General features: G+C 42.1%; 1 protein-coding gene across 1 annotated transcript in view; it reads left to right on the forward strand.

Moving 5' to 3' along the window:
* smad4b (SMAD family member 4b) overlaps window positions 1-10,024 on the forward strand; it is a 125,491-nt gene extending 115,467 nt beyond the window's left edge. The window contains exons 11-12 of the mRNA XM_068030595.1: window positions 7,534-7,672; window positions 8,724-10,024. Of these exons, the coding sequence (XP_067886696.1) occupies window positions 7,534-7,672; window positions 8,724-8,935 (351 nt within the window). The 3' untranslated portion in view covers window positions 8,936-10,024. The remainder of the gene's footprint in view (window positions 1-7,533; window positions 7,673-8,723) is intronic.
* Window positions 10,025-11,700: the final 1,676 nt, after the last annotated feature.

Raw genomic sequence — 11,700 nt, forward strand, 5'->3', positions numbered from 1 at the left:
ATATGATCCAAGTACATTCCCCCTAAAATACACAACAGTTAATCAGTTTTATTCACTTTTTTTTTTCCTGTTGAACTCTCCTCTAATTCTTGTTGCTCTTGTCTGCCTGTGACTTGGTCTCCCTTCTCCCCCTTCCCAGCCCTGTTCTTGACTGGATCATTGGGTAAATGTTACATCGCATATTTGAGCTTTTTCAAGGACTCCAGAGTCGATCTCTGGTGTGTGTTGAGATTAAAAAGGAATTTTAGTGCAGAATCTACAGTCCGCCTATAGACTTTGGAACCATAATGACTGCTTCTTAATTTATTTTTAAAAATCATTCTTCTGGATGTGGGTGTTGCTGACAAGGTTTCTACCCATCTCGAATTGCCATGAGAATTGAATGGCATACAAGGCCTCTATAGAAGGAACTTAACTGTCAGCCATGTTGGTTTGGGACTGGAGATGGGGTAAGGATGCCAATTCTTTTCCCTTAAAGGACACCTCATTCTTTCCTTCCTTCCCCCTCCTCCTCCCGTCGCTACAAGAGCAGGTCAGAGGCTGGGAATTCTGTGATAAACTCCCCTAAGCCTGTCTGTCATCTAAAATGCACAGTTGTGTGATAGGATGCTCCCCACTTGTCTGGATGTGCAGCTCCAAAAACACTCAAGAAGCTCAACACCATCTAGGACAAAGCAGCCCAAATGTTTGGTACCCCATCTACCACCTTAAACATTCACTCTCTTCACCGGTGCACAGTGCCATCACTGTGTACCATACACAAGATGCACTGCAGCAACTTGCCAAAGCTCCTTTGACAGCACCTTCCAAATCTGTGACCTCTACCAGCTGGAAGGACAAGGGCAGCAGGTGCAAGGGCACACCACCACCTGCACGTTCCCCTCCAAATCACACACCATCTTGACTTGGAAATCACCATTCTTTCACTGTCGCTGGGTCATAATCCAAGAGCCCCCTCCTGAGCAGCATAATGGGTATACCTACGCCACAAAGACTTTAGAATCACAGAATAATACAGTGCAGAAGAGGCCCTTCGGCCCATCGAGTCTGCACCGATGCATTGAAGACACCTGACCTGTCTACCTAATCCCATTTGCCAGCACTTGGTCCATAGCCTTGAATGTTATGACGTGCCAAGTGCTCATTCAGGTACTTTTCAAAGGATGTGAGGCAACCCACCTCTACCACCCTCCTAGGCAGGGCATTCCAGACCGTCACCACCCTCTGGGTAAAACAATTCTTCCTCAAATCCCCATTAAACCGCCTGCCCCTCACCTTAAACTTGTGTCCCCTCGTAACTGACACTTCAACTAAGGGGAACAGCTGCTCCCTATCCACCCTGTCCATGCCCCTCATAATCTTGTACACCTGGATCATGTCACCCCTCCGTCCTCTCTGCTTCAGCGAAAACAACCCAAGGCTATCCAACCTCTCTTCATAGCTTAAATGTTCCATCCCAGGCAATATCCTGGTGAATCACCTCTGCACCCCCTCCAGTGCGATCACATCCTTCCTATAATGTGCCGACCAGAATTGCACACAGTACTCCTGCTGTGGCCTTACCAAAGTTCTATACAACTCCAACATGTCCTCCCTGCTTTTGTAATCTATGCCTCGATTGATAAAGGCAAGTATCCCATATGCCTTTTTCACCACCCTATTAACCTGCCCTTCTGCCTTCAGAGATCTATGGACAAACACGCTAAAGTCCCTTTGTTCCTCAGAACTTCCCAATGTCAGGCCATTCATTGAATACTTCCGTGTCACATTACTCCTTCCAAAGTGTATCAACCCACACTTTTCAGGGTTAAATTCCATCTGCCACTTTTCTGCCTTTTTCTGTCTATATCTTCCTGTAATCTAAGACACTCAACCTCACTGTTAACCACTCGGCCAATCTTTGTGTCATCTGCGAACTTACTGATCCTACCCCCCACATAGTCATCTATGTCGTTTATATAAATGACAAGCAATAGGGGACCCAGCACAGATCCCTGTGGTACGCCACTGGACACTGGCTTCCAGTCACTAAAACAGCCGTCTGTCATCACTCTCTGTCTCCTACAGCTAAGCCAATTTTGAATGCACCTTATCAAGTTACCCTGTCTCCCATGTGGGACCTTGTCAAAGGCTTTGCTGAAATCCATGTAAACGACATCAACTGCACTACCCTCATCTACACACCTGGTCACATGCTCAAAAAATTCAATCAAATTTGTTAGGCATGACCTCCCTCTGACAAAGCTATGCTGACTATTCCTAATCACATTTTGCCCCTCCAAGTGGAGATAGATTCTCTCCTTCAGAATTTTCTCCAATAGTTTCCCTACCACTGACGTGAGACTCACTGGTCTGTAGTTCCCTGGCTTATCTCTACAACCTTTCTTAAATAGTGGGACCACATTAGCTGTTCTCCAGTCCTCTGGCACCTCCCCCGTGGCCAGAGAGGAATTAAAAATTAGGGTCAGAGCCCTTGCAATCTCCACTCTTGCGTCCCACAGCATCCTGGGACACACATCATCTGGACCTGGAGATTTGTCCACTTTTAAGCCTTCCAAAACCTCCAATACCTTGTCACTCCCTATGACAATTTGCTCAAGAACCTCACCGTCTCTCTCATCTATAATCCTCTTTCTCTTGGGTGAAGACCGATGTGAAGTATTCGTTCAACACCCTACCAATGTCCTCTGACTCCACCCACAAATTTCCCCCTTGGTCCCTAATGGGTCCTACTCTTTCCCTGGTTATCCTCTTCCCATTGATATACTTATAGAATATCTTGGGATTTTCCCTACTTTTACCAGCCAGAGCTTTCTCATATCCCCTCTTTGCTCTCCTAATTGCTTTCTTAAGCTCCATCCTACATTTTCTGTACTCCACTAATGCTTCCGTTGATTTGCTCTCCTTGTATTTGCTAAAAGCCTCTTTTCCTTCTCATCGTACCCTGAATGTTTCTGGTCATCCATGGTTCTCTGGGCTTGTTGCTCCTACCTATTACCCTAGAGGGAACATGTTGGGCCTGTACCCTCCCCATTTCCTTTTTGAATGCCCCCCACTGCTCTTCTGTAGATTTCCCGACAAGTAACTCTTTCCAGTCTACCTTGGCTAGATCCTGCCTTATTTTACTAAAATTCGCTCTCCCCCAATCCAAAACCTTTTTTTGCTACATGTCTATTTCTCCATAACAAGCTTAAATTGTACCATGTTGTGGTCGCTATCACCAAAATGCACCCCGACCAACACATCAACCACCTGTCCGGCTTCATTTCCCAGAATTAGGTCCAGCACTGCACCCTCCCTTGTTGGATCCTCTATTTATTGAGCTAAAAAGTTCTTCTGTATACATTTTAAGAACTCCACTCCATCTAAGCCCTGAACACGATGACTATTCCTATTAATGTTGGGAAAGTTGAAATCATCTAATATAATTACCCTATTATTAGTTTTACACACCTCTGTGAATTGCGCACATATTTGCTCCTCAATTTCCCGCTGACTATCTGGAGGTCTATAATAAACACCTAGCAATGTGGCTGTCCCTTTTTTATTCCTAAACTCTACCCATAAAGCTTCATTTGATGCCCCCTCCAAGATATCATCTCACCTTACTGCAGTAACTGACTCCTTAACTAATATTCCAATGCCCCCTCCTCTTTTAGCCCCTCCTCTATCTCGCCTGAAGATTCTATATCCTGGGATATTGAGCTGCCAATCCTGCCCCTCCCTCAACCGTGTCTCCGTGATGGCTACTATATCACAATTCCACATGTCAATCCTTGCCCTTAACTCATCCGTTTTACCTGTAATACTCGTGGCATTAAAGTAGAGGCCATCCATCCTGGTCTTACTCCCTTGAAACTTACTTCTGCTGTATTCCCTCTGACTTGTTTGCTTTCCTGTGTTTAGCCGTGTCCCTATTCTTCTAGGAGTCTGCGTCCCCTCCGCCTGCCAAATTAGTTAAAACTCCTCCCAACAGCACTAGCAAATCCGCCAGCAAGGATGTTAGTCCCCCTCTGGTTCAGATGTAGACAGTCCCACTTGTGCTGGTCCCACCTTCCCCAGAAACGGTCCCAGTAGTCCAGGAATCTAAAACTCTCCCTCCTGCACCAACTCTTAAACCACACATTCATCTGTGCTATTCTCCTATTTCTATACTCGCTAGCAGGTGGCACTGGGAGTTCAAGAACCTGGCTCACCACTAACTTCAACAGCATTTAGGGATGGGCAATTAATGCTGACCTTTTCAAAATAAGGGTGAAGCCACTTAGGATGAGATGAGGAGAAATTTCTTTACTCAGAGGGTTGTGAATCTTTGGAATTCTCTACTTCAGAGGGCTGTGGAAGCTCAGTCACTGAATATGTTTAAAGCAGAGATTTACAGATTTCTAAATACCAATGACATAAAGGGATATGAGGATAGTGTGGGAAAAAGGTATTGAAGTGGATGATCAGTATTGAATGGCAGGGCAGACTAGATGGGCTGAATGGCCTATGCCTGCTCCTATGTTCCTAATGCTTCTCTTAAAGAATATAAAATTTCCTTTTTGGAAGTTATTATATGCTTTTTAAATAGCCTTCTCAACTTGTCTGGCCACATTTGATGAACGAATGGGGGAAAAAACAAGAAGCCATCTCAGCCACTTTTTTTTATTCCTTGTGGCTTTTGCCACAGCTCCATACCCTCACCACTGATTCTCTTTCCCTCCCTGGCACTGTCTTGGGTTGAACCTTCATTCACAACTTAGGCCTCTGATTTGATCACGCAATAAACCTATGATTCATATCCTCAAAGGCTGCCTCCTTCCATTTCCACAACATTGCTCGCCTCCATCCCTACCTCCGCTGCTGAAACTCTCCTTCATGCCTTTGCCACCTCCAGACTCTCTTATTTCAATGCTTGCTTTGCCTTCCTCCCATCTTCTATCTCCATAAACTTCCGATCATCCAAAACTCTGCAGCCTTTGTCTTACCCTGCCCCGTCCTGGTTTCCCATCACTCCTGTCCATGTTGCCCGATATAGCCACCTGATTCCCTCAATGCCTCTAGTTTAAAATTTTCATCCTTGTGTTCAAATCTGTGTTTAGCCTTCCTCTCCCCATCTCTGTAACCTTTTCCAGCCCTAAAACCTTCCTACCCCAAGTTCTGTGCTTGTACAACTCTGGCCATTTATGCATCCTTCCCTTCGCCCCATCTTTGCCTTCAACTGTTTAGGCTTCACCATGCTCTGGTATTCCCTCCTCAAACCCCTCTGTTACACAACATGCTCCTCCTCCTCCTTTAAACGCATTTTGTTCTTTGGCTGGATATCTATTTTTTTTGTCTGATTACACCTCTGTAGAGCATGGGACATTTATGCTATGTTGAAGGCACTATATTAATTCCAACTATTGCTTTTCTATGGATGGGCAATAAATGCTGGCCTGGCCAGCAACACCCACATCCCATGAAGGGAAATCAAATGTGAGCAGAGTTCCAGTTGTTTAAAAAAGAACAAGAAGCATTGGTGGTTGGGTAATGTGCTCTGTGCAGTTAGCTTTAACGTCAGCTTGAATTTGTAGACTGAATGAAAATGTACACTGTTAGGGGAAGGGGACCTTAAACTTAGAGTAAATGTAGTAAACAGTGAGAGGGTAGTGACAGACGTCAGGAGGACATAGACTGGTAAAATGCGTAGACACCTGGCAGATGAAATTTAACAGAGAGCTGCGAAATGACGTGCTTTGGTAGGAAGAATGAAGAGAGGCAATATAAACTAAAAGGTACAATTTTAGAGAGGGAACAGGAGCAGATAAACCTGGGGATGTAGAGCACAAATTTTTGAAGGTGACCAGACAAGTTGAGAAGGCTATTTAAAAAGCATATAATAACTTCCAAAAAGGAAATTTTATATTCTTTAAGAGAAGCATTAGGAACATAGGAGCAGGCATAGGCCATTCAGCCCATCTAGTCTGCCCTGCCATTCAATACTGATCATCCACTTCAATACCTTTTTCCCACACTATCCTCATATCCCTTTATGTCATTGGTATTTAGAAATCTGTAAATCTCTGCTTTAAACATATTCAGTGACTGAGCTTCCACAGCCCTCTGAAGTAGAGAATTCCAAAGATTCACAACCCTCTGAGTAAAGAAATTTCTCCTCATCTCATCCTAAGTGGCTTCACCCTTATTTTGAAATTATGTCCCTTGGTTCCAGACTCCCCAACCAGGGGAAACATCTTAGCTGCATCTACCCTGTCTATCCCTTTAAGTATTTTGTAGATTTCAATGACATCACCTCTCATTCTTTGAAACTCTAGAGAATACAGGCCCAGTTTCCCCAATCTTTCTTAAGACAGTCCTGCCATCCCGGGAACAAGTCTGGTGAACCTTCATTGCACTCCCTCTATGGCAATAATATCCTTCCTCAGGTAAGGGGACCAAAACTGAACAAAGTACTCCAGGTGCGGTCTAACCAAGGTTCTACATTTGTAGGGCAATGAGGATAGAGTAGGGGAGTGGGACTAATTGAATATCGCTTTCAAAGAGCTGTTATGGGCCATATGGCCTCCTTGAGTGCTGTATCAGTCTGAGAAGAGACTAGGGAAAAAGACAACAAATGGCAATAAATGCCCAGGAAAGAGTTGCAAAGGAGAGGAACTCATTAGGTAGCTGCCAGCCCGAGAATAGTCATCCAGCTAGTCTAAGACAAAAAGCAATGTGTTTCCATCAGCAACCTCAGTCAAAGTCTTGACTAAGTGGGAAATAACTATTGGTTACATATTGAGCAGTTTATCTGTCTTGGTAGCAACAAATTAACTGTGGATGTGAGCCAAATAACTGGTTTTGTTGTATCTGTCACATCCAACCATCATCAGCTGCTATGGTGGACTAGTCCGTTTGTAGATGCACCTTTAAATCTTTGATACTACCAACACTGTTGATAGTATGAAATGACAGATTAACAGAATATTCTATGAAATGTTCTTTATTATTCCATCCTAAAGTTAAAGGATATCCCATGTATTTTTATATTTAAAAAAAAAAGTAAGATTGTTTGCTGGGGTCATATCATCTGACACTTGGCACTTTGTCACTTTATTTCCAGACCACCATCCATACAAATATATACTGAAAGCAATTTGTCCCAAGCCTCGGGATTGAATTGAAGTCAACAGCTGTTGTCACATCATGCTTTAAATAAAAAGCTAAAAAAAAATGTACACAATGTGTTACTGAGCTCTGGGACAGGGATTGTTTCATTTCATTCCCTATTTGGTGAATTCTAGATTATCTCTGAGCAACTGTGAGCCAAGAGATTCCCCGTTGGGAGGGGAGGTTGAATGTTTGTTATTCTGAGACTGTGCTCTTGGATGCTTTAGTGGCTTGCTGAGCACAACATTAATGGAGGCCTAGCAAGTAGTTTGGCTGCTGCTGCTGATAATTTGGGTGGGTGGGCTCCCATCTAAAGAAAGATTGGAGTTTTAAGTTAATAATTTGGTGTTTTCCACTGAACTAATAACAGCTTCAAAATCCATTTTGTTTGTGTTTCAGGTGTTTGATTTGCGTCAGTGTCACCGTCAGATGCAACAACAGGCTGCTACTGCTCAGGCTGCAGCTGCTGCCCAGGCAGCAGCTGTTGCTGGAAACATCCCTGGACCGGGTTCAGTGGGAGGTATTGCCCCAGCTATTAGTAAGTTACCATGCCAGTTGGTATTCAGTATTTTGCACAAAACATAAAGTTGAGAAGATAGACATTTTGCCCATCAAAGTCCATTCTTTCAATGCCCTAACTTTTTCATTCTTCCCAGCCCAGTAGTGTTCAACTGACTCACCATTCTTTTGGGGAAACCATGTGGTGGCAGTGTCCCTTATGTTGTTTAACATTCACTTCATTTATTTAATATGGTGGTTGGCATCAGCCCAGGTAGTACCCCTCCCTGACTTGTACACATCCTGATATACAAAAGACTTCATTTGTTCTTGGGTTGGAACAATATACTTTGCTCCTGAACACACCCTGTGTTTTTATGAGTTTAGCCTGTTGAGAGCGGTTTCTTTTTCACTTTGCTGAAGTTCTTAGATGGTAGTTTGTATTTTGGTCTAGTTCTTTCGCTTCTCATTATTCAAATGAATGGTTTGCCATCACCACTCGGTGCTGTTATCTAGTTTTCACCCTTATTGCTACCATCTGGCTGTCCTTCATTAACTCAAATCTCTCCAAGTGTCTGTTGTTTTTTCCCCTGATTGTTTCTAAAACCTTACCCACCACTGATAACCTAACTGGCCTGTAGTTGCTAGAACTATCCTTACACCCTTTCTTAAGGGTGTCATATTTGCCACTCTCCAATCCTCTGGCATCTCCCCTGTATCCAGGGAAGATTGGGAGATTCTGGCAAGCACTTCTGCTACGTGAAGTTCTGTATGGTATCTGAATGTTTGTCATGGATGTAGTCAGATGTGACAGAGAATGTTTAAAAGTAAGGAATAATGCCGGAACACTCGAAATAAAAACAGAAAATGCTGGTTGGTCAGCATTCAAATAAAATGGAATTATGTTTCATACAGAATACCCCAATAGACAAAAACATCCGCACATCCTCTTTTTAAAAAAAATATGTTGGCTAACCTTCTGTGCATTTCCAGTTCTCTGTTTTTATTCCTAAGAATCTTAGTCCCAATGAATTAACTATTCTGCAGTCTTTTAACAGAAGCCCTTGCATTAATCTATGTTGTATTTTTAGGTTTGTCTGCTGCAGCTGGAATAGGAGTGGATGACCTGCGCAGACTATGTATTCTCAGGATGAGTTTTGTCAAAGGCTGGGGACCTGATTACCCAAGACAAAGCATCAAAGAAACCCCTTGCTGGATTGAGATCCACCTGCATCGTGCCCTTCAGCTGCTGGATGAAGTACTTCACACCATGCCGATTGCGGAACCACAACCCCTGGACTGAGTTGCTCTGCAACAGTCATTATCTTGCTTGGATAGGGTGGGGAGAAGACTAGAGTTCAACTTTGTTAATAAACTGATGTATTTTACCATTGTTCAGCATATTCTTTCAGAACAAAAACTTTTTTGGTAGATATGCAAAAAAAGAAACCAGCAAAACTACTGTTTATTTTCTCTTGACAAAAAATCTCAGTATTTGAACTTGTGTCTTTGTTTCTTACTTTGATACTCCACCAGTATGATTCACAGCCTGTATTATTCGTTACAGATTGTATTAGTTACCAGTAATGGTTATTCTACATGCAAATGCTGTGAAAAGTGCTTGATTTGGTGCTGCAACAGACTATTCAGTTCAATAGGTTAGCCAATTTTCTCCAAGCCCAAAGCTGAACTGGGAGGGTGGGGCAAATTGTGGGAGGAGTGAGGGTATCATTCTTTGAGTTCAGATAGTTTTGCTGATAGTTCATCGAAAACCTTAATAACTAATACCTCCATGCCAGAAAAGGCAGAATTAAGTTGGAGGGGGGAAGTATTTTGATTCAGAAAAAACTTATCTGGTTTATAATTTAGAAATTTCCAGAGCAGTCAAAAACTGGTTGAAGAAATGATGGTGACCTTTTTTGAAAAAATACACATTACAGCAAAGTGGTCTCTCTTTAGCCATGCTTTACAGATCCAGGCTTTCTGTATTTGCACTTTATTCAAAAAAACTTTCTTTTTTATACTGCACCCTTAAGAGAAAGCTCCTCTGCAGGGGGATATTTGTATTGTACAGTTTGTTCATCACCTTCAGTAATGTAGCTTGCTTTATTAAATTTCTTGTATTTTTTTGTTTGTGGATCTGGCCATTGTTTACTAACATTGGCTGCTTTGGCCAAAGTTCTCAAATTACGCACAGCTTATGACCACAGATGGGAGGTTTAAAATAATGCTCGTTCTTGCTCTGGGGGAGAAAAGTTAAAAAGCCGTATTTTTTTTTTAACAGAAATCCAGATCTTATTAGTAACACTAAAAAGGTGGAACATTTTTTCTGTGCTATTCAGGTACATCTGATGCTGAAACATCTGTGTTTCTCCCCCTCCCCCCCCCCTCCCCCCCCTCCCCCCCCCCTCCCCCCCCTCCCCCCCCCCTCCCCCCCCTCCCCCCCCCCTCCCCCCCCTCCCCCCCCTCCCCCCCCCCTCCCCCCCCTCCCCCCCCTCCCCCCCCAATTCCGTGTATGGCAAGTTAGAGGGGATAAGGAAAAGGCGTTCTTTGTTATTGATGTTCCCTGGAATTGTGACATCAATATATTTCACAGAAACCAATCAGCGGATTCAGTCATGAGCAGCAAACACAATAAGTGTATCTTTTATGAAACACATACCTGTAATTTTTACAGGGGTTAAAATGACGATGGAAGCTACCAGTTTAGATTTATTTTCAATTACTATACATTTGAAATGCTTGTCAGCCAGACAGGAGGTCTGTATTGTTGGAAGTGTGACCACCGCGGAATGTAATGAATCATAATACCAGTACAGGTTTGTTTCTTTGCACACTCCTTAAATCTGGAATGCCTTCTTTCTGGTTACTAGCTATTTAAGTTGCAAGTGAAATGCTATTGTAAAGTTTTAAGACAGTTTACTAAAGTGGGTGGGGGAATTGCTGATTTGAACTTTTATTTCTCCCTTTTGATTGTGCGCGCATATTTTGCAAATCTTTATACTATGCTTTGGCATCATTTGTATGTAGAGACTACTAGGAACCAAGTATTATTAGGATAGTTAAGAACAGAAAAAGTATATAATAAAAGTCTGAAATGCCTATCTAGGAATAGTAAAGGTAGCCTTTTTTCTTACGTTAGAGTTGCATTGGATTATGCTATTTATTAAAACTGATGTGTTAGAGATCATGCATTGAAATTGGAGGGGTTAGGATGAAATAATAGTGATGAGCTCAAAGTAACTGAGTGCCTGTCCCGTACAAGTAAAAAGTATATTAATTCTTTGAATTGGAGAAAAAATTACTGATTTATGAAAGCTTGCATCATGCATTGTGGATGTTTTGAGGATTATAATTTTGTATGTCAGTCTATATTTAAGTTTAGAGATACTTTTTTATTTTGAAATTTAAAAACACCCAACTTTAAAACCGGATTTACTTGAGTTTTTTCAGATTTTTGGGTCCTTATTTAGTTCTGTCAGACTAAGAGAGCCTATAGAAAACAGGCTTGGAAAGGATCTGCTAAATCTAAACAAGAAAAATATGGCATCTTCAGTATAATACTTTTGTAGTAAAAGATTGTTTTGTACAGAAGAACTGTGAACTGACTGAGCATTTCATTTAGTATCAAAGGGGAAAAATGTGAAAAATCCTACCTGTTCATATTGATCGATTAAACGTTGCCCAAACTGAAGACCATACAAATTATTTAAAGTTGTGGTATTGAAGCAGCAAGAGGTTAACATTAAGACATCTTGTTTTGAGCACCTGTTGGTTTGATGATGGGAATGGCATTGACTGCACGTGACAACAATGGAGATCTGGATTAGAACAATTTTGACATGTTACCAGATGTTTTGGATGGAACAAGTAATGTATGCATTTTATCTTTGAAGCAACAAGTATAAATAAAATATTTGCAAAGTATAATATTTCTTCTGTTATTTTTACAGCCTATCTTGGTTATCTAAAGTCGGTAATTCTGTTCAATCTGAAACAATTGTATATCTTACTCCACTGATGTAGCCTGCAATAAATGCTTTGCAGCTGCATCATGTCTCCCTTGAT

The sequence above is a fragment of the Heterodontus francisci genome, chromosome 1, assembly GCF_036365525.1.
Source record: "Heterodontus francisci isolate sHetFra1 chromosome 1, sHetFra1.hap1, whole genome shotgun sequence".
Classification (NCBI taxonomy): Eukaryota; Metazoa; Chordata; class Chondrichthyes; order Heterodontiformes; family Heterodontidae; genus Heterodontus; species Heterodontus francisci.